The 23,767-nt window shown below is 42.4% G+C and overlaps 2 protein-coding genes across 2 annotated transcripts; both read right to left on the bottom strand.

Moving 5' to 3' along the window:
* Positions 1-656: 656 nt before the first annotated feature.
* On the bottom strand, positions 657-1,583 carry LOC124884488 (olfactory receptor 11A1-like). Its single transcript, XM_047392425.1, has one exon. It carries the CDS (start codon positions 1,581-1,583, stop codon positions 657-659), a length of 927 nt encoding a protein of 308 aa, XP_047248381.1.
* A 12,530-nt stretch (positions 1,584-14,113) lies between these two features.
* Positions 14,114-22,543, bottom strand: LOC124884735 (olfactory receptor 10A3-like). Its single transcript, XM_047392781.1, has 3 exons — positions 21,640-22,543; positions 17,196-17,279; positions 14,114-14,331 (listed from the first exon to the last, which is right to left on the bottom strand). Exons 1-3 carry the CDS (start codon positions 22,541-22,543, stop codon positions 14,114-14,116), a joined length of 1,206 nt encoding a protein of 401 aa, XP_047248737.1.
* Between the last annotated feature and the right edge of the window lie 1,224 nt (positions 22,544-23,767).

Consider the following 23,767-nt stretch of genomic DNA (forward strand, 5'->3'; position numbering starts at 1 on the left):
AGCCTTGTCCTGCATTAGGAGGAACCCAGGGCCAACCGCACCAGCATATGGTCTCACAAGGGGTCTGAGGATCTCATCTCGGTACCTAATGGCAGTCAGGCTATCTCTGGTGAGCACATGGAGAAAGAAATGCCACCTCACATCATTACTGACCCGCTACCAAACCGGTCATGGTGAAGGATGTTGCAGGCAGCAGATCTCTCTCCATGGTGTCTCCAGACTCTGTCACGTCTGTCACATGTGCTCAGTGTGAACCTGCTTTCATCTGTGAAGACCACAGGGCACCAGTGGTGAATTTACCAATCCTGGCAAAACCCATCAACATTCAAAAGTGACCAAAACATCATCCAGAAATCATCGGTACTGAGAAGTGGTCTGTGGTCCCCTCCTGCAGAACCACTCCTTTATTGAGTGTCTTGATAATCACCAAAGATTTCCCTCTGTTGTCTTTTCCATTTGAACAACAAGATGTGAAATTAATTGTCAATCAGAGTTGCTTCCTAAGTGGACAGTTTGATTTCACAGAAGTTTGATTAACTTGGAGTTATATTGTGTTGTTTAAGTGTTCCCTTTATTTTTTTGAGCAGTATATATATATATACATATACACACTGTGAGGTCCATCAAACTGAATCACTGAACAGAAGTAAAAGGTTTTATTTCTGTTTTATCCAAAACAAACGTTTCCACATGCTGCGTATTTTCGACAGCTTGAGGCCATACACCAGAGGGTTGAACAGCGGCTGACATGTTATATAGTAGAGTGACAACAATACTTTTATAACATCAGGAACACTGGTCATGTTAAACCTGCTCTGCAACACCTCAAAGCAAATACCAAATGAGAAGTTAATCAGAGAAGCCAGGTGAGGAGTGCAGGTACTGACCGCTTTCTGCCGGGTCTGTTTGGACCCAGAAAAACACACGTTCAGGATTCTCATATAGGTGTAGAGAAATATAGTAAATGGAATAAAAACAGTGAGACCAGCGCTAATTAGTCCATAGATGTTGTTGACTGTAACATCAAAGCAGGCCAGTTTAACTATTGAATAGTTGTCGCAGTACATTTTGTTAATGACGTTTCCACAGAGCTTCAGAGTGAAACTCAAAGACTTGGTCGTAGTAACCACTAAAAAGCCAGTTATCCAGGCTGCTGCAATTAAAATTGCAACTTTCTTCAGGGGCATCAGTGAATGATACTGCAGAGGATGACAGATGGCCAGGTATCGGTCATAAGACATGACGGCTAGATTACAAAACTCTGCAGCTGCATAAGTGTAAAGACAGAAAATCTGTGAGAAACAGAGCGGAACAGAAACTGTGTGAACATCTGAGAGGATCTGAACCAGCAGGAAGGGAAACAGGCCTGAGCTGCCATACAGTTCAGTCACAAACAGGCTGCACAGAAATATGTACATAGGTTCATGTAAGCTCCTGTTCACACAGATCACCACAATCAGCAGAATATTAGAACCAAGGATTAAAATATACAAAAACAGCACAAGCATAAATATGAAGTATTTCAACTGTTTGATATCAAAATAAGCACTAAGAGTGAAATGAGAAACCTGTGTTGAGTTCATTATGGTGCTCCTTCTGCTTCATAAAGTATGAAATATGTGTTCAAGAACAACTCACGTAGGTTAGACACTAATGTTACTTTTTCCTGGAGACTTTACCCCTGAAATGTGATCATTGATATTTGTCAGGGTTCAGATGAAGAAACAAATGAACAGCAAGAAGTTAAATTCATCACATTATTTCACCGACACAGTGAGCTCTTTCGAACTGAACTTTAAACCTTCCTCTGGTGCTTTTAAACATTTCAGTGACCTCCCACATCAACAGGCTGATGTCATCATCAAATGGATGCTTGTTTCTGGTCGCTATGATAGTCAGCAGAGAAACTAATTCAAAACAGGAAAAGGCAAAACCTATTTACCAAAGCTCATCCTATTAGAGGGTAAATAAAGGGAAGAAGGAGTAAAAATGGGAAATAGGACTGGATAAAGAAAGAACATTTAAGTGAGATGAATACATTTTGGAATGCTAAAAATGCCATGAAAGAAATGCAGATGAAGATATGAAGTGACAATAATAATGGTCTATAATAAGGGTTGGAAAATAAATTGAACGAAAACGCAGAACGCTATGGAAGCAAATCGTTACCATATTTCAAATGAAAAAGCATTTCCAGAAATGCTTTTTCATTTTAAGAATGTGGCTGCATTGTTTGACTCATAAATGAAATTAGTAATCAATAATCCTATTTGCATTTTAATTTTCTTCTTCAAGACTGCTCATTATTTCACTTAATTAAAATGAAAAAGAAAAAGACATTTGAGATTTATTTTTTAAAATATGCCCCAGCAAATAGATACCAAAATTCAATTTGAAATGTAAAATTTGAAAATGAAAAAGCATTTCCAGAAATGTTTTTTCATTTTAAGAATGTGGCTGCATTGTTTGACCCATAAATAAAATTAGTAATCAATCATCCTATTTGCATTTTCTTCTTCACGACTGCACATTTTATGCCATAATCAAAAAGAAAACAAAGCAGACATTGCTTTTTCGTTTTCGTGGTCTGCCCGCAAAGTCCTGCCCAGAACTCGAAAACGAAAAAGCATTCCGAGCTGCGGGCGCAGAAGAGTGACGTCAGCAGCCGCTCTTCCTCAGCTCCCTGCTGACCGAGCTACCCATCTTGTTCGGTAGGGGGCGCTGTGCACGTCTGCATTGCATTACATTGCAAACGTGCCGAGAAATTGATTGAATTGCAGCAGGGCCGAGCTCAATTTGTGGCAGTGGCAGGAAGAACTGGTAGTTCCGGTGGCAGGCTGTGGCAGGTCCGCCACAGCCTGCCACCGAAGCTGCCACCGGAGCTGCCACAGCCTGCTGCAGGGTGGCAGGGGATTCCGCGAGGATGCCAGAAGGTGCCAGACCGGCCGTAAAAGCTTGCCAATGCGGTTGTCGCTGTTTTTGTGGAAGCTGATGCTGATTATCGGCAAATGGGATGTCATTGTTGTTATAGCCTGTTACCTTTAAATAATGATTTCATTATTGATTATTATTTAATAAACAGCTTTAGACCCATAACATAAGGTGATTGTATTTACTTGACATGGAAAATAAATAGCACTATGTGTTTGTGTGACGTGTTGAAAGGATGATAATTTATTGCACAAACAGCCGGTTTATTATAGAGAGGCTATTCTGAATTGTCACTCACAGAAAATTATAAATAAATGCTTAAAAACATGCTGGATGTCCCAGGCCACAAGGCTGCCACCAGAACTACCAGTTCTGCCTGCCACTGCCACAAATTGAGCTCGGTCCTGCTGCAATTCAATCAATTTCTCGGCACGTTTACAATGTAATGCAATGCAGACGTACACAGCGCCCCCTACCGAACAAGATGGGTAGCTCGGTCAGCAGGGAGCTGAGGAAGAGCGGCTGCTGACGTCACTCTTCTGCGCCCGCAGCTCAGAATGTTTTTTCATTTTCTAGTTCTGGGCAGGACTTTACGGGCAGACCACGAAAACGAAAAAGCAATTTCTGCTTTTTTTCTTTTTGATTATGGCATAAAATGTGCAGTCATGAAGAAGAAAATGCAAATGCAAATAGGATGATTGATTACTAATTTTATTTATGGGTCAAATAATGCAGCCGCATTCTTAAAATGAAAAAGCATTTCTGGAAATGCTTTTTCATTTTTGAATTTTACATTTCAAATTGAATTTTGGTATCTATTTGCTGGGGCATATTTTGAAAAATAAATCTCAAAAGTATTTTTCTTTTTCATTTTGATTAAGTGAAAGAATGAGCAGTCGTGAAGAAGAACATTAAAATGCAAATAGGATTATTGATAACTAATTAAATTTATGCAGCCACATTCTTAAAATGAAAAAGCATTTCTGAAAATGCTTTTTCATTTGAAATATGGTAACGATTTGCTTCCATAGAAAGCAGGAAGGAGAATAAACTTAATCTAATTAAAACATAAAAAGACAAGGAATAAACGGCCTCCAATTAAAGATGGGCGAAAACAAATAGAACAGCACCTTTAATAGATCATACAAGATCTAGAGCGAGGGGGAAAGATTAGATTCAACTGGTAGGTGCTGTAGGGAAGAGATCTGAAAATAAATGAAGATTTGAGCAAAAATAAATGATGGATAAAGCCAATCACCGCCAGGAATTGAAGGGAACTTTTACCTGAGAACTGAGAAAACGTTGAGCAGATAGAACAGTGTAGAACTCCGGGTGAACATAAGAAGAGAAGGATGAAGAGGACCAGCGACCCAATTGCTGTACAGTGGCTGAGGAGAGACCTTGGGTTGCTGCAGTACTGGCTGCTCCTATTCTAAAGGAATGACCTGAAAATTGATGGTGGGGCATGTCGCATTGAACTAGGACATGCTTGAAATGTTCGAGAAACCAAGATGAGGTCATGGGGGTTTTCTCTGGAGTGAGGAAAAGGGGCATGCTAGGAGGGCCTAGTTTCTGTCTCTTAAGAACGAACTTGAACATGGCCAGGAATGGGCAAAAAGGGCCATTATGGCGGGCAATGGAAATGAAGCAGGGACCTTTTCCTTTGGTATGTTTGAGAAAAAGTTTGTAATGATCTGGGTAGAATTTCAGATCAGAGAGGGATAAATCCCTGGAAGGATGAAAAAGATTAGAAGGGGAGACCACAGAATGCTAAAAGAAAAGCACTAAAAAGAAGCAATTTAAGATAGTCGGAGAGGGGGCCTGAACGGAGAGATGAAATTAGCACTTTTAGGATAGGAAGAGTGACGGGTCTACAAATATTGGACTGAGGAGGGCATTGTTTGCTAATGCCTTTAAGAATGAGCCTAATAGAATGGTTTGAAAAAAGACCGGGAGCCGATTCATGGAGGAACTGTTTAGAAAATAAATTTATACCAGCTAAAAGACTCCGAATGTAGGGGAGCTTAAAGCGGCGGTATTCAAAACAGTGGGTTAGGAAGGCTAAGACAGTAGGAATGTGGACCAGGTAGAGGGGCGTGTTATATGCTAAACAGAATTTAACGAAGGTTCGCCAAAAGAATGAATATGATTTGAGAGAGGAAGGGGCTAAACCGGACATACAATGTAATTGAGTGGATTGGAGGAGTGAATGGAGAGATGGATTTAATCCAGCTTCAGGTCTTAGTGAGAAGGAATGGACATGGGATGTCAATTGGGTTGGCTGATGGGCGGAGCCTGAGGAAAACCTGCAATTTGGAGCAGGATAGAGCGTCAGCAGCTGCATTAGAATGACCAGGAACATGACGGGCTGAGATGATGAAATTATTTAGGACAGATTGCCTTGTAATACGGCGAAGGTAGAGCATTATCGACTTTGAAGCAGAGCGGCCTTTGTTTAAAGCTTCAACTGTCGCTGAGTTGTCACACATGGCTGCAATGCGTTTCCGCTTCCAGAGGTGACCCCAAATGCAACATGCTGCGGCTATAGGTATGACTTCATAGAATGCCGAAGATTCATGCTGAGGTAAGGAGGCGGGCCATGAGCCCGCGAACCATTCCCCTTGAAAAAAAAACCCAAAACCCACGTACGGAGCTGCGTCCATGAAAAACTTAATAGAATCTGCTGACTGAATGAGATCATCATAAAAGAAAGAAATGCCGTTCCTGTCCCTGAGGAAACGGGACCAGAAATTCAGGACTGAGCGGCAACCATCACCTAAAGTCACAGAATTGAGCAGGGAGGGGACGGAGTAAGCGAGGTCTAGCAAACGGGATATAAACGAACATCCCTGGAGAATGATGCTCATAGCAAAATTGAGGTGGCCTAAGAAAGACAGAAGTTGCTTCTTGCAAACGACAACGGAGGAAACATGAGACTGGGAGACTTCCCGAATGCGAGACAGCTTATCCTCGGGCAAAGAGGCTATCATGTCTTCCGAATCCAGCTGAATACCGAGGAACTCGAGCTTTTTTGCTGGGCCCATCATCTTCTCGGCATACAGAGGAACGCCAACCTGCTGAAATAACTTAAAAGGTCAAGGGAGTGAGGGGCCGGGGGAGGATGAGGGGGTGTCGATGACAAGGAAGTGGTCTAAGAAGTGGAGAACGGAGGGGATCCTAACTATATTAAGGAGGATCTAGCAGAGAGCCTCGAATAACTTGTTAAACAGAGACGGACTACTCCTGCAACCAAAGGTAAGCCTGACTGCAAAATAAAAACGGTGATCCCATAACAGGTGGCATTGAGAGGGATGAACCGGCATGATTTTAAAGGCCTCTGCGATGTCGGCTTTAGGGAGCCAAGCGCCGCGCCCCGCAACCTTAATAAGCGCAATGGCATGATCAACTGTAGCATAACAGAGGGGAAAAGGGGGTTAAGGGATAATAGAAATAATGCTAGACTGCGGGCCGGAGTGGGGGGCTGAGAGATCAATAATGAGCCGTTTCTTCCCCGAATATTTCCGAGTGGCGATTCCCAAGGGGCTAACTCAAAAGGATGAAAACGGGGTGGATTTGAACGGGCCCATCATGTAATCTTTTGATGTTTCTTTAAGCAGCAATTGAGCCACGATTTCAGGTTCAAGCTGAGCAGATTGGAGGTTATGGCAGACAAGAGTGGGACTGAAAGAGGGGGGAACGCCTATAAAAAAATTGTGAGAGAGGCCAGAGATGAGGAAATCAGTGAACGAGCGATCTGGGTGGGATTGTAAGAGAAGGGCCAATTCTGGAACATTAACAGGAGTCGAGCGGTAACGGGAAATTCATTTTTTAAACCCCGACAGGTTCTGGGAAGAGATGAGCAGCGAGGACAGATGAATTTGGGATGAGCGTCCTTGCAGAAACTGCAAATATGAAGAAAATTACAAGCGGAAAATGAGCAGATACCTTCATTAAAATTGTTACATATTGGACGATTATGAATTACCTCGATTTTCCTTCCTCGGCGATCCAGGGGCTGGGGGCCGGATGAGAGGAGCGGTTGAGGGCGGGAGGGTGCATTGGAGGAGAAGGGAAGAGAAGGGCAGAGGGAGCTCTGATGACTGAGCATGCCACAAGAGAAACAGGCAGCAGCCTGAGTGAGCATGATAAGTATTTCAGTGTCCAGGACGGACCAATCTAGGCGAATACCAGATTGAGCGAGAGTGGAAGCAGCTTTGGAGGCAAAGGTTTTATGATACTGGTAGAAGAGGGTGCGGCGGTAAGAGAGGTGAAGGTCTGTGATGAGGGAAAGATGACCGTCGAGCTGCACTCGGCGGTGAGGGTAAACAGAGCAAATAGTGTCCCTGTAAATGCTGAAGGCAGCTACAAACTTACCGAAGGAAAGATCCTTGGACAGGCGAGGATCGGCAGATTTAAAAATAGCTGTGAAGCCTTCAGATGAAGCAATTTTATTATCGACTTCTGGGGACAGCATAATCAGGGAAACCAGGTTAATGTATTGAGGACCCGCATCAGGGAGATGAGCGGGACCAGAAAAAGCGTCCATTTCTGCTACCTGTATGACCCCTTCTCTTTTCCAATGGTTATAATCAGTCTGACAGAGGGAGGTATCCCAATCCTTGTGGTTTTTAGTATAACAATGACCATCAGTGGGACCCTTTGTGGGGTTCCTTGAGACGACATTGTTGTAAATAAGCGCCGTTTAACTAAATAATCTGAACTGAAACTATCTGTGTAGTTATGCTGTTATAGGCTTAGGCTGCTGGAGGACATAACGACCACTTTCACCCTCTTCGCTACATTCTCACACTACTCTCCAATTTTGCATTATTTCTGTTATTTCAGCTTTTAACTTTGTTCTCTCTTTTCTCTTCCTAGAAGCTACACCTGGCCTGGCTCTGTGTCTACCTGTGACACCTTTCTGGAGAGGGGAATCGTCCAAGATTCTGCTGGCAACAACTTAATTCTCACCTTCTACCGATGATCCATATGGCCCTGTCTTTTAGTGTTTGGCAATTGACTGAGCTTTTAATGTAACTAACTCTATGTGCTCTCTTTCAGACTCTAACCTTGAAAACTGGCTCAGAGTTTATCTGTTCTTTCTTTCTAGATGAAACGACTAAAGGAGCTACATCCATTAACATTTACTTTTCCTTCCCATAGAAAGTACTCCTGGATCAGTGCTTCTTTGTTCTCTTTGTGTCTCTGCTCTGTTCTCTCTAACCTCCAGTCGGTCGTGGCAGATGGCCGCTCACACTGAGCCTGGTTCTGGTTCTGCTGGAGGTTTCTTCCTGTTAAAAGGGAGTTTTTCCTCTCCACTGTCGCTACATGCTCAGTATGAGGGATTGCTGCAAAGTCAACGCCAGTGACTGTCCACTGTCTCTACATGCTCATCCAGGAGGAGTGAATGCTGCAAGTCACTGACTGGATGCAATCTGCTGGGTTTCCTTAGATAGAAAAACTTTTTATCCAATTTGAATAAAAAACTAACTGACTGAACTGTTCAATTGTTAGGGTTATAATTGGAATGTATGAACCTGACTGTTGTGAAGAGCCTTGAGACAACATGTGTTGTGAATTGGCGCTATATAAATAAACTAAATTGAATAACAGCTGATGAGCTCAGCTGACAATCGAGGATGAACATAGCTGAAGGTCCTTTAAAAGCAAGGCGTCAGAAGGTGATTGGATGGAGAATCAGACGGACAGGATGCTGACTGGAAGGCCGGGAGACGCACAGAAGAGTCATTGGAAGGTGGAGACGGTGAAGGTGAGTCTTTCATTCCGAATTTTCGTCTAAACACTATATTAAACGTTTCTTTAATTTTCTCAAATTCTCTCATATATCTTTTGTCTATTTCATATTTCTGACAATCTAATATAACTTTTTATATTTTTTCATTTTCCCCACAATGGTCACATTTTCCTGTCTTATGTTTTTGTATTTTAAAAAGTGTACTGTTCAGTCCTGTGTGTCCAAATCTTAATCTTATTACGCTTTCCTCCTTTCTGCTCCTTCTTCCTGTTCTTATTTCTCCGACTGACTTTTTGATCCTATAAAGTATAAACCATCGTTCTTTACTTTCCCTATCCCACCTTTTCTGCCATTCTTTCTTCAATTTATTCTTGATAATACTCCTTATCTCTAATTTACTAATATGAACTGTAAAATGTATATGATTTTGAGTTGCCCATCTAGCAGCTTTGACAAATGCCTCTGAAGTGGGAAGTGCAAGTTTGCGTCCTGGATCTGTCATGTTTTTTTGTGGATTTTTGGTTATAATACTTTATATTGTGGGTTATGTTTTAGATATTGTTTCAGCATCAGTTGCATAGACATTCTCATAAAATTGTTTATTTTATATCAGTAACATAGGCCAGCAACCAATACTGTTGAGTCACTGCACCCCAACTCTCCTCCCTTCAGGCTGCTAATGGCTGGATCCATCTGGGACACTGTCTCTCTGATCGGCCCTCGTGTCACATGAATGGAGTGCTGCATGTGAATGTAAGATTCCAAAGTACTATCTTGTTTATGAGCTCAAGAGTGTGTGGTGTGCGACAAGGCTTTTCGATGTCTGTGTGAGCATTGCTAGCAGCACTGCTACGCACATAGCTTGCTTGTTGTTTCGTTTTTTTTCCGTGAATTTCAAACATTATAATGTCACAGAAGAGTAAAACGAACAATTTGTAAGCCTTAGAAACAATTTTGCAGGGCAGTGAGCTCGAAGTCGAAGATTCTTCAGACAGCAGAGTGGATTTTATAGTGGATGCAGATGAGAAACTTCTACGGGACCAGGTTCACCAGTAAGGTTTAGTGTTACTTTTTATTTCCAGCAACTTTACATCACGTCAGCTATTTGAACAATGCTTTACCGTTGCTTACGTTTGTAATTACTGTTGTGTGGAGTGTCAGTATTTTTACTGTGATTGATTCAACCAGTTATTTTAGTCTCCCCTTTAGAACAAAAGGACTGCAAGTCCTGTTTGTGGAACTGGTTCAAGGCCTGTTATATAGCTGTTATGTCATTGACACTTTACCAATACCACTTTACTGTTACAGAATTACATCATTGCTTTTGTATGTTATTTTATTGTTTTTTGTGTACAGTCGAAAATAAAAAATGTTCTATAATTTTACAACCAAGAGGAGGCAGGACCATCTGGCACCTATAGGACCCAGCCTTTCACTACTTTGGTTGAGGCTATATCTTCTTCTTCAAGGTGAGAAGTCTATTCTGCAGACGGTTATGGTTACAAAATAAACATCATGTGTCATTACAGTGTTACCATTATGTTCCTAAGCTTATTATAAGTCAGTGTCAAATACAAATTCATTTTTAGCATGTCATTTAAATAAATTTAGGTTCAGCATATATCTTTCTGTTTCTGCAATATGAGCCACCTGCCTGTCAGCTACATAGTGCCTCAAGGCCCATGAAACACAAGGTACCTTCTGTCCCAAGAAAAAGGAGCAGCTCATCCAAGCCAACAAAGAAAGGTAAACCACTCTGGAAGCGGGCGAGTCAGACTACCTCTAGACCTGGTGATGACAACGAGGACAAGTGGCACTCTCCAGGTGAGCCTGAAATTGAGGCACAAGCTCCTACATTATTCAGAGGGATCCTCCAAGACCTAGACTTGACACCACAAAATCATGGTCACCGCTGACCCTGTGGAAACTGTTTTTAGTGCAAGCACCATCCAGAACATAATCAATAATACCAATTCAAATGTACAAAGGACCATTTCAGCTGGAAAGAAATTCTTGTGGTCACCAAGTTTGTTTATTTAGTTTTTATTGCTAATTATTCTTGCACATTTGTTTATACAGTTTCAATTTAATAATTGTTTTTGCACATTTTTTCACATTGTTTTTCGGTGCTAATTCTTTTTTTTTCAGTAAAATTCCACTAGTTGGAGATAAAAGAATGCATTTTGATGATATACAGGGTAAATGTCATGACCAAAGGCTATGTCATATGCAGAAGGAGTTCTACAGAGTAAATCAGCACTTTTATTTGACCAGATTCCCTCTTATGAGATGAAAAACACCTTTGGCACAGTTTTGGCACATTTAGCTAAATTGCACTAAAATCCCAGCACTGCTACACAACTTTAAAGGATGCATATCATGCTGTCACCAGGGCTGATTTGGGGCTTTCTGACCACTCTCTGGTCCATCTCATCCCAACCTACGGGCAGAAATTAAAAGCTCCCAAACCTGTGGCTTGGACTGTTAAGAAGTGGAATGATGAGTCAAAGCAGATGTTACAAGCCTGCTTTGACTGCACAGATTGGACTGTTTTTAAAACTTCAGCCATTGATTTAAACCAACTTACTGAGGTGGTGACATCATACATCAGCTTCCGTGAGGACGTGTGGGCAGACCAAGACCTTCTGCATACAAACAAACATACAAAAACAATAAACATTGTTTCACACCTCATCTGAGGCAGGGATAAGGAAGAGACTCACACCAGTGGGGACCGGGGCATGTATAAACAGGCCAGGACCAAATTGACCAATTAGATCAAAACAGCAAAGTGAAGCTACAATGAGAAGCTAAAGATAAGTATCATTAATTAGAGTTGTTAGAAGCCAGAGGATGAGGAAGCCCCAAGGATCCGAGCAGAGAGAGAGTGTTCTGGCGGTGGAAATATTTACAGTGCAGATTTCCTGAAGAAGAGTTCCATATGGCGACAGGCAGGCAGACAGATGGGCAGATCGACAGGAAGGCAGGACAACAAGCGATCAGGCAGGCTGACAGAAATCCACATAACAGAGACTATGTTCCAGCAACAGACTGTGTCAGCAGCTGTCTTAAAAAGCCATGAGCTCATTAGCTGGATGAGTTGCAGCTGAGAACAATGAAGTGCCAGAACCAGCCAGCAGAGATCTCACAATAAGCTTCTCACATGGAGACACTTCAGCTTTTTGGAATGGTGTAAAAAACCTGACTGCCTACAGGAGACCTTCCCCCAACCCTGAGCAGAATTCTTGCCTGGCAAATCAGTTGAATGGCTTCTACTGCAGGTATGAAAAGCAGCAGTTCACCCCTCAACCTAACTCCTCCACATCTCATTCAGACACAAATTCTTGCCATACACCAACCACCCCTCCGTACCTTTAGACCCCCTGCATGCACTTAGGACCTCAGGGGAAGATGCAAATAGGATCTTTCAGTGCCTGAAAACAAAGAAGGCCTCAGGACCTGATAATATTTGCCCATCATGCCTGAGAGTCTGGGCTGACCAACTACCACCCATGTTCACTGAGATATTCAGCTGGAGCTGTGTGAGATTCCCTTCTGCTTCAAACGCTCCACCAACATCCCAGTAGTCAAGAAACCCACCATCACAGGATTAAATGACTACAGGCCAGTCGCCCTGATGTCTGTGGTCATGAAATCCTTTGAGCGTCTCTTGTTGAAGTACCTGAAGAACATCACAGGCCCCTGCCAGACCCCCTGCAGTTTGCCTACTGGGCAAACAGGTCGGCAGATGATGCAGTCAACTTGGGACTACACTTCATCCTGCAACACCTTGACCACCCAGGGATGTACGCCAGGATCCTGTTTGTGGACTTAAGCTCTGCCTTCAACACCATCAACCTTGACATCCTCCACCAGAAGCTTATCCAGCACAAAGTCCCGGCCTCCGCCTGTCAGTGGATCACCAGCTTCCTGAAGGACCGGCAGCAGATGGTGAGGCTGGGCTGCATCTTCTCCCGCAGAAGAACCATCAGCACAGGTGCCCCCTAGGGGTGTGATCTCTCCCCACTCATCTTGTACCTCTACACAAATGACTGCACCTCAGCGGACCCATCTGTGAAACTCCTGAAGTTTGCAGATGAGACCACTGTTATTGGACTGATCCAAGACAGTGATGAGTTGGCATACATACAGGAGGTGAATCGGCTGGTACACTGGTGTGGACAGAACCAACTGGAACTTAACCCACTCAAGACTGTGAAGATGATGGTGGACTTTCGTAGAACATCCCACAAACCCCCCTCACTATCCTCAACAACACTGCATCTGATGTGGACCACTTCCAGTTCCTAGGAACCACAACTTCTGGAAACCTGAGATGCTCCCCACACATAGACGATGTTCGTAAGAAGGTCCAGCAGACTCCCTCCTGAAGCCACTCAAGAAGTCCAACCTTCCACAGGAGCTACTCGTCATCTTCTACACTGCCATAATTCAGACTGTCCTGTCTTCGTCCATCTCAGTGTGGTTTGGCTCATCCACCAAACAGGACAGGTCCAGACTGCAACAAACAATCAAGTCTGAAGAGAGAATCATCAGGGCTGACCCTCCCTCCATCTAGGACAGGGCTAGGGTCAGGAAAAGGGCTGTTAACATCTCTGCAGAAACCAGCCGACACAGAGACAGTTACTTCCCCCAGGCTGTTTCTCTGATGAACACTTGACAGTCAGAGTTCAAGAACAACACCACATATTTAAACTGATCTCACATTTTATTCCATTGTAAAGGCAGGGTGAGTGCAGCGTAGGACCCCGGAATGCAGACAAGCAGGCAGCATGACGGTAAGTGAAAAAGGATTTAATTAACAAAAAACTCACTCACAGGAAGAGGCAGGAACAAAACAATAAACGGGCAGGCATGACAGGCACGGCATGATCCGAAAAACAAGACATGAGCATGATTGATAAAATGTTTCCGCGACGAATGACAGAACAGGTGTGTATTTATGGAGCCAGGTGAAGCAAGAAGACAGATTAGTTAGGTGCAGGTGAAACAAAAACACAAAGTTCAGGCAGGCGACCTGGAGGTCGTCCCGAGCAGGCACAAAGTTCAGGCGAGCGACCAGGAGGTCGTCCCGAACAGGCACAAAGTTCAGGCGGGCGACCAGGAGGCAGTCCAGAGCAGACACAAAGTTCAGGCAGGCACCAGGACCTGCAACACAGAGTCCTGGGCGGTCGGCGGCGAAGGCGTGGAGGCTGGTGGCCAAGACATGGAGGCCGACAGAGGCATAGAGACCATGGTGGTTGGCGACGACGGTGAAGGTAAAGACAAGGAGGCCAGCAGAGGCGTAGAGAGCCTCGGACAGGAGGTCGGCCGAGCAGAGCAGAGGACCCTCGGTCAGGAGGTCGGCTACGCCGAGTAGAGGACCCTCGGTCAGGAAGTCGGCCGAGCAGAGTAGAGGACCCTCGATCAGGAGGTTCGGCCGCACCAAGTAGGGGACCCTCGGTCAGGAGGTTGGCCGCACCGAGTAGATGAACCTCGGAGCTTAGAGTCAGGCCTAGAATCAGGAGCCTCATAGTCTGGCGCCCCATAGTCAGACATGGAGTCTGGCGCCCCATAGTCAGGCGTGGAGTCTGGCGCCCCATAGTCAGGCATGGAGTCTGGCGCCCAATAGTCAGGTGATGAGTCTGGCGCCCAATAGTAAGGCGTTAAGTTGGATGCCTTAGGCAAAACGTCAGTCAGGCCAGCAACAAAGTCAATCACCGAAAGTGATAGCCTAAATGTAGCCTTTAATACTATATTAGACTCAATTGGCTTTGCTCAAAACATTAACAAACCTACCCACCTTTGTCTTCATTCTCTGGACCTTGTCCTGACATATTGCATTGAGTGTAAAGACATAACAATATTTTCTCATAACCCTGTCCTGTCTGACCATTTTTTAATAACCTTTGAGTTTAATTTAACTGAGTACTCCACACCTGAAAGAAAATTTCATTATAGTAGATCATTATCCGACGATGCTGTAACAACCTTTAAAAAATCTGTTCCACTTTTAATTTCCTCATTATCACTGAAAAACACAGTGGAGGGCAATAATTTTGTTTCTTCCCCTTCACAAATTGATTCTCTTGTTCATAGTGTTTCTTCATCATTGTGTGATGCATTAGACAATGCAGCCCCCTTGAAAAAGAAGGTAATTATTAATAGGAGGCTAGCTCCTTGGTTTAATTCAGAGCTGCGTACTTTAAAGCACAATGTTAGAAAATCGAAGAGAAAATGGCGCTCTACACACCTAGAGGATTCCTACTTAATCTGGAAAAATAGCCTACTGTTGTATAAAAAGACACTTCACCAAGCTAGAACAGCTTATTTCTCATCATTAATAGAAGAGAACAAGAATAATCCTAGGTTTCTCTTTAGTACAGTTGCTAAACTTACACAGAGTCATAGCTCTGTTGAGCCATCCATTCCCTTAGCTCTCAGCAGTCATGACTTTATGGGATTCTTCTTAAATAAAATTTATTCTATTCTCTGAGATCTAACAGAACCAAAACAGTCACAAGTCCATTATCTGAGGCCATAAGAATATCATTAGTGACTTTCAGCAGAGCTGTTTCAGTGCTATGATGAGCTCTGAAACCTGACTGAAACTCTTCAAACAGGTCATTGCTGTATAAATGTTCACACATTTAATTAGCAACTATTTTCTCAAGAATTTTAGATAAGAATGGAAGATTGGATATAGGTCTGTAATTTTTCAAGTCATCTCGATCAAGCGAAGGTTTCTTAAGTAAAGGTTTAATTACAGCTACCTTAAAAGCTTGTGGTTCTGATCCATTTACTAAAGATGGATTAATCATGTCTAAAATGGGGCTGGTAATCAGAGGGGACACTTCCTTAAATAATTTGGTTTGGATTGGGTCTAACATAAAAGTTGAAGGTTTAGATGAAGCTAATATTTCTGATAACTCAGGAAGCTTCACAGGATCAAAACCATTCAAACACAGATCAAGTTCTGCAGTTATTTCCAATGTTGTCTCACTTGCTGAGGATGAAGTAATCATCCTTACACTAACCCATAGGTTAGTGTCGTGATCTAGACCAACCGATAAATCTCTTCACCACAACGCACAGCGTCATCATTACTGCAGCGGCTGCACCAATCCATCTGTTGATCTCCTGCTTCATTTTCCCCTCACTCAAGAACAAGACCCAGAGATACTTGTACTAGAAGCGGATCCTCATCTCCACCGCTTCACACTCAGCTGCGAATCCCCCCAGTGCATGCTGTAGGTCTTGGCTAGAGGGGGCGAACAGTCACTGCAAACCATTTTTGTCGTTTCACCATCTGAGTTTAGCAGTGCATTTCACTTCAAGGTCACAAATCATGGTTAAACCAGATAAGTGTCGATGCATATTCCAGCAAGTCAATTCAAACTCAAAAGACAAACACACTATCATGCACATTTGTTCAGTAATATCCCACAGGCCCCAAGTTTGGATAAAAAGGCATGTGTGGAGATATCCAAGGCATACCATATTGTCCATAAATTGGAGCTACTGTACCCACATTCAGTGGATTAACTGAAAGTCCAATCGCCTTTTGGACAGGTTGACCTAGTGCATCATACATTAGTGTCTCTCTTGGGCGTCTCTCTCTCTAAGATCTCCTCAGCACAGTGTCAAACATGTGTGCCTCTGGACTACTGGGTTCTGGAAAGCCTTTTTCAGTAATGTCTTTGTCCAACCTAAACTCCTCAGCATCTGCTCGGAGCTCCTGAGCTTCACTAACCTGTCCCTGAGCATCAGCAGGATGCTCTGACTGGCATATTTGTTCTAATGGCACTGGAGGTGTCACAGCTTCTTGTCTCAGCTGCTGATGGTAGCACCTTACCTTTGGATTTAAATAACATTCCTCCTCAAAAGTAGGTAAAAGGGTGAATATACTGTTGAGTCACTAGTTGTACAGTTGTAAGCCTGAACAACTTTGTTTACATAGTTACTCCAATGCCCTTTCTTGTCCTCATCCAGGGTCCGCAGCATTGAAAATAAAGTGCGATTATACCTTTCAGCTGGGTTCCCCTGGGGGTGGTAGGGCCTAGCTTTTGAGTTTTCAACACCAGTGTATTTTTGCAACTGTTTAAATAAATGGTTCTTAGATTCTCTGCCCTGATTGTGATGTATTTTACCAGGAAATCTAAGCTTTAAAGCAAAGTCATTGAAAATCTTTTCTGCTGCAGTTTTGCCAGATTTGTTGCGAGTGGGGTATGCCTGGACAAACTTAGTGAAGTTGTCAATTATCACTAAAATGTACTCATACCCTCCCCTGCTTTTTTTGAGGTGAAGATAGTCTATTGAAAGCATTTGAAGCGGTGCTGTAGCAGGTACATGGCACATAGGGGCTCTACTTTGAACTGCAGGCTTTTTCTGGACGTTGCACTTACACACCTGAGTAATGAAAAACTCAATATCTTTCTGCATACCAGGCCAGTAAAACCTGTTCCTAGCCAGGTTCATGACACCATCTACCCTAAGTGACCTATCTCACAGTGAAGGTATTTGTACACTAGTTCTTTGTATTGGTCTGGGAGCATAATCTGGTCGTACAATGCTGTTTTGCGCATTAAAAGTCCTTCGTCAGATACATAAAGTCTTTTCCACCCATGTAATAGTTGTTTTAGCCTAACAGAGTTTTCGTTTGTTGATCTTTCGTCTACCAGTTTACCTATTTTCTTTAGACTAATGACATGAGTTATTGCAGGGTCCTGCAGCTGAGCTTGTAACAGTTCTTGCCTAGTGACTTTAATGGTTGGATAGTTGTCAGCAGTTATCTCATGCACATGTGGACTGCATGTTATAGCAGAGATCCAGTCCACATCTTGAGTCTTTTGTGTCTCAACAGCGTTTAGTATTGCACTAAAAACTTCAGGTGAACACTGCTCCCTGCATTTGTCCATATATGTTTCCATACTGGCTGGTGTTCGGGACAAAAAGTCGGCATCAATATTATTTTTTCCAAGTCAATATTTCAGTGTTATGTTAAAGTCAGCTAACTCAGAGACCCATCTATGTCCCGTAGCGTTTAGTTTGGCTGTACTTAAAACATAAGTCACAGGGTTGTTGTCACTATAGACGGTCACAGACGGAGCATAAAACAAATAGTCTCTGAAGCGCTCTGTAACAGCCCACTTAAGCACTAAAAAGTCAAGTTTGCCTGAATGTAGTTCATAGTTTCTCTCTGCTGGTGTCCATGAGCCATACCCAATGACTAAGTTTGCCCTCCTGTCTCTGGTAGAGAACCGCTCCAAGTCCGTCCTCTGAAGCATCAATGTGCAGAATGAACGGGTCCTCAAATCTAGGGTAGGCTATAACAGGTGGGTTAGTTAGAACATCAACAAAATAGCTCAGTGCTTCTTGGTGAGTATCAGTCCATATGATTTTTTTAGTTGGTGCATTGTGACCTGACTTGGTTGGGCAAATCTTTGGTTATGACTGAGGGTCTGGTGTTAAGTCAGCTGAGAGCAGGTCATACAGGCACTTCGCATGTCTTGAAAAGTCTTGTACATAACTCCTGTAATACCCTAAAAATCCTAACAGTTTGCGTAGTTCTTTAATGTTGGTAGGAGGGGTGTTTTTGAGCACCTGGACTGCAGATATCTCTTTATCATCCATTCTGTATCCATCAGCTGATATTATCTTGCTCACATAGCACAACTTGTTTTTGAACAAGTCACATTTGTCAGGCCTCAGTTTAATTCCCCAATCTTGCTGACGTTTGAGGACAGATCTCAAATCCTCAATGTGCTGTTCAAAGGTTTTACTGTACACTAAGACATCATCTAAGTATGGAGTACATATTTTGTCCCTAAGGCCTTCCAGGCTCTCCTCCAAGCTACGCTGAAAAGCTGAGGGCGCGTTTGTAAGGCCAAATGAATCCTGTTCCATTCGTATAGCCCCCAAGGAGTCGTAAAGGCCATATATTTCTTCGAGTCCTCATTGATTTCACCTTGATGGTAGGCTTTGCCTCGGTCTAGCACACTAAACCACATGTTACCCCCGAGTCCATCAAGTATTTCCTGGATTCGTGGTATAGGGTGCCTGTCTGGAATTGTCTTTTTGTTAAGGCCTCTATAATCAATGCAAAGTCTTAAACCTCCATCACGTTTCCTTACACACACCACTGGAGATGCATAAGATGATGTTGATTTACGAATGAAACCCGAATTCAATAAGTCCTGAATGTGAGTCTTAACCCCATCATAGAGAGCACGAGGGACTGCATTGTAGGCTTTAGCCACTGGAATGTCACAAGTCAGTTTAATGTCTACTTTTAAATTCTTGATGTAACCTACTTCATCTTTGTGTCTTGCAAAAGCACCTGACTCCTCTCTGAGCATTTCCTTAACAAGAGCTTGCTGTTCGATGGTGAGGTGATCCAAAATGACAGGTGGATCCCAGTTCATGTCTGGTAAGTTTGGTGGTTGAGTTTTCAGCTACCACAGAACCAACCTGACTTTGTTCAATGTCCACTGGTTAGCAGCAAGTTATCCTTTGTGTGCTACCTATCAGAGTCTTTGCCGGCAACACTATGTCATGCTTTGTTGTGTTTCTGACACAAATCTTAGATTTTCAGGAGGAGCATGATATGCTTAATAGCTGGCAGTCAAACCTTGTTCCCTCCTCTACTGCAAGATTTGTATCTGGCTCAAAAAGCATTTCAGTCTTTACTCTTTGGTCTGTTTTGATAGGACAGCTAATCTAGTGCAGATGGCCGCTCACACTGAGCCTGGTTCTGGTTCTGCTGGAGGTTTCTTCCTGTTAAAAGGGAGTTTTTCCTCTCCACTGTCGCTACATGCATGCTCAGTATGAGGGATTGCTGTAAAGTCAACACCAGTGACTGTCCACTGTCTCTACATGCTCATCCAGGAGGAGTGAATGCTGCAAGTCACTGACTGGATGCAATCTGCTGGGTTTCCTTAGATAGAAAAACTTTTTATCCAATTTGAATAAATAACTGAATCTGACTGAACTGTTCAATGGTTACGATTAATTGGTGGACTTGAAATCTATATGACTAGACTGAATTGATTTAGCCCATTTTAAAGTTATCCACCTTTCACACAATGCAACCGGAAACAACTCTCTATAAATTCAATTATTTTTTACCTCCGTCTTCTTCCCTCCCTGTTGGATGGAGTAAGGGGGAGTCAGGTTTAGCTTAAACCGGCTCAGTTATGGTTGAGGTCCAAACACACCCTCCATTTCTGCTACCTGTATGACCCCTTCTCTTTTCCAATGGTTATAATCAGTCTGACAGAGAGAGGTATCCCAATCCTTGTGGTTTTTAGTAGAACAATGACCATCAGTGGGCTCTACATGGACACCTATTATCAGTTAATTATTTTACTTAGTACCTCTACACATAACCCATTCTAAAAAGGCCAAACTCTAACAGTAGTTGAACCTAACCTCCCCAACAACCCACACCATTCTAAACTCTTTGTGAAGAGCCTTGAGATGACGTGTGTTGTGAATTGGTGCTATATAAATAAAACTGAATTGAATTGAATTGAATTGATTCCTTTCCTTTCTGAGCCCAAATGGAACTGGTCAAAGTTCATTTCAGTGACTTCATATGCTGATGGTCATCAGGACATTAGTACAGACAAACATCAAGCTAAGTTGGTAAGCTCTCTGTTTTAATGGTTAGCTTCTCTCACTGCTAGTAAAGGTGAGACTATTATTCAGATTAGTAAATGGAAAAAGGTATATGGCCTGCAATTGTAAAGCGCTTTATCAAGTCCAAGGACCCCAAAGCACGTTCTATCACAATCAGTCATCCATCCATTCATACATACACTGACAGTGTTAAGCTACATTGTAGCCACAGCTTTCCTGAGCAGACTGACAGAAGTAAGGCTGCCATACAATCGGTGCCACCGAACCTTCTGACAACCATCAGCTGACAAGGTGGGTAAAGTGTCTTGCCCAAGGACACAACAACTGAGATGGATAGAGCAGGGATTCGAACCGGCATGAACCTTTGCCAATGTCGCCCCCTTAGAAGCTTGTAACTCTGTACCCCACAACCTCAATGACCTGAGGGCCAGCATTCTAGAAATGTGGGATACCATGCCATTGTTGTCAAGCTTGAATTGATGCTCAAGGACATATGACTTGTTATTAGGACATTGTTGTGGTATAACCACCACTGTTGTTGGCTTTTGTTTCAATTCATTATTTGAAATGAGGAAATCACGACTGCATGCTTCTACTTAAATATGGGATGCCGTTTGTAAAGTTATAGAGTCAGAAATTGCCAGCAATATTTTGGGTAATTAACCTGTCAGAAGAAAGAACAAGTAAGGGTTCAAAATCGTAATTTAACCATGCCCACACAATTCTAAACTAAATATTTAATTAACAAGTTAAATATCGAGTTTACAAACTAAATATTTAGTTTGTAAACTAAGAATTTTAACTTGCTAATTAAATATTTTGTTTGAAATTGTGACATTTATACATGTATGAATGGCATGGTGAAAATATGACTTTGAACCCCAACTTTCTTTTTCTCTTACGACGGGCAAAATAACCCAAAATATTGCTGTTTTATTTTACTCACAGCACCCCATATGTAATATCACTGCAGCGTAAACTTTCTAGTTTTCCAAAAGACAAATATTCCTAACATTGTCTGTAAGTAGTGTGTGTGTGTGTGTGTGTGTGTGTGTGTGGGGGGGGGGGGGGGGGTTATAATATTTATATATTTAGACATTTAACTAAGTATTTTGACATTTGGCTAAATGTCTAAATATTTAGCACCCAACATATCTCAGGGTAAATGTCACAAAATTGTGCTGCCAACTTTTGAGAGTATAATTTTACGATAGGCAGACCTACAGTGTGTCAGTATTAAACAGGTGAGGTCCATCAAACTGAATCACTGAACAGAAGTAAAAGGTTTTATTTCTGTTTTATCCAAAACAAACGTTTCCACATGCTGCGTATTTTCGACAGCTTGAGGCCATACACCAGAGGGTTGAACAGCGGCTGACATGTTATATAGTAGAGTGACAACAATACTTTTATAACATCAGGAACACTGGTCACGTTAAACCTGCTCTGCAACACCTCAAAGCAAATACCAAATGAGAAGTTAATCAGAGAAGCCAGGTGAGGAGTGCAGGTACTGACCGCTTTCTGCCGGGTCTGTTTGGACCCAGAAAAACACACGTTCAGGATTCTCATATAGGTGTAGAGAAATATAGTAAATGGAATAAAAACAGTGAGACCAGCGCTAATTAGTCCATAGATGTTGTTGACTGTAACATCAAAGCAGGCCAGTTTAACTATTGAATAGTTGTCGCAGTACATTTTGTTAATGACGTTTCCACAGAGCTTCAGAGTGAAACTCAAGGACGTTGTCGTAGTAACCACTAAAAAGCCAGTTATCCAGGCTGCTGCAATTAAAATTGCAACTTTCTTCAGGGGCATCAGTGAATGATACTGCAGAGGATGACAGATGGCCAGGTATCGGTCATAAGACATGACGGCTAGATTATAAAACTCTGCAGCTGCATAAGTGTAAAGACAGAAAATCTGTGAGAAACAGAGCGGAACAGAAACTGTGTGAACATCTGAGAGGATCTGAACCAGCAGGAAGGGAAACAGGCCTGAGCTGCCATACAGTTCAGTCACAAACAGGCTGCACAGAAATATGTACATAGGTTCATGTAAGCTCCTGTTCACACAGATCACCACAATCAGCAGAATATTAGAACCAAGGATTAAAATATACAAAAACAGCACAAGCATAAATATGAAGTATTTCAACTGTTTGATATCAAAATAAGCACTAAGAGTGAAATGAGAAACCTGTGTTGAGTTCATCATGGTGCTCCTTCTGCTTCATAAAGTATGAAATATGTGTTCAAGAACAACTCACGTAGGTTAGACACTAATGTTACTTTTTCCTGGAGACTTTACCCCTGAAATGTGATCATTGATATTTGTCAGGGTTCAGATGAAGAAACAAATGAACAGCAAGAAGTTAAATTCATCACATTATTTCACCGACACAGTGAGCTCTTTCGAACTGAACTTTAAACCTTCCTCTGGTGCTTTTAAACATTTCAGTGACCTCCCACATCAACAGGCTGATGTCATCATCAAATGGATGCTTGTTTCTGGTCGCTATGATAGTCAGCAGAGAAACTAATTCAAAACAGGAAAAGCAGGAAAACATTTACGAAAACTTATGAAACTGTAAGAATGTGCAACTTGTAGTTTATAATTGCAAGGTAATCAACTAACACTAGCTTTAACCAGCAATCAGCTGACAAAGCAAAGGGCACAAAGTAAGTTGAAAAAAATAAAAGCAAGGAGTAAAGCATGCAGAAATCCAAGGAAAAACTAACTCTACAAACACTGGAGTACATTTTATGCACCAGGCAACTAAATATAAACAAAAACTAGAACATTCTCAAAACCCACAAACCCTACAACACCACCACCCTCCACAACCAAGAAAATACAGGAGTAGAAACCAGACAAAACACTCGATGCATTTTTCTGGGACCCCTTTAGATACTGGGCATAGAGGGGCTTCATCCAGGCCTCCCTCGCCTAACAAGGGAAAATCCACAATTCTCATTTGGCTGATGAGTGCCTGGTGTCTGTGGCTTAGCTCCTGCGACATCAGTCATGATTATTTCCATTATGAACTATATGACAAACAAGCCTGCAAGACCTTAGTGTTCTGATTTCTGGTGCACTAAATGAGCAAAGGAGATATTTAATATTATGTTAGTTAAGAGAAATAATCCATTCCTAAAAGGATCAGATGTGAGAAGTGAACCTTCACCAAGCACAGGTGTGTTTATGAATAGAAACAGCCTGGTCTCTCTTTTACCCTGGAGCTGCCCACAGCTTGCTTCTTTGACATGGTTCCAACAAGTTTTTTTCTAATTTCAAAACTGTCCTTAGCCCTTCTCACACCAGATTTTGGACACAATGACTCAGTGACTGTAGGGGACTGTGGTCAAGTGGGACACAGAAATATAAAGTTGAATGTCATCAGCATATACGTGTACTTTAAAAAAAAATTTCAATATTGCA

This window comes from Girardinichthys multiradiatus, chromosome 18 (assembly GCF_021462225.1).
Source record: "Girardinichthys multiradiatus isolate DD_20200921_A chromosome 18, DD_fGirMul_XY1, whole genome shotgun sequence".
NCBI lineage: Eukaryota > Metazoa > Chordata > Actinopteri > Cyprinodontiformes > Goodeidae > Girardinichthys > Girardinichthys multiradiatus.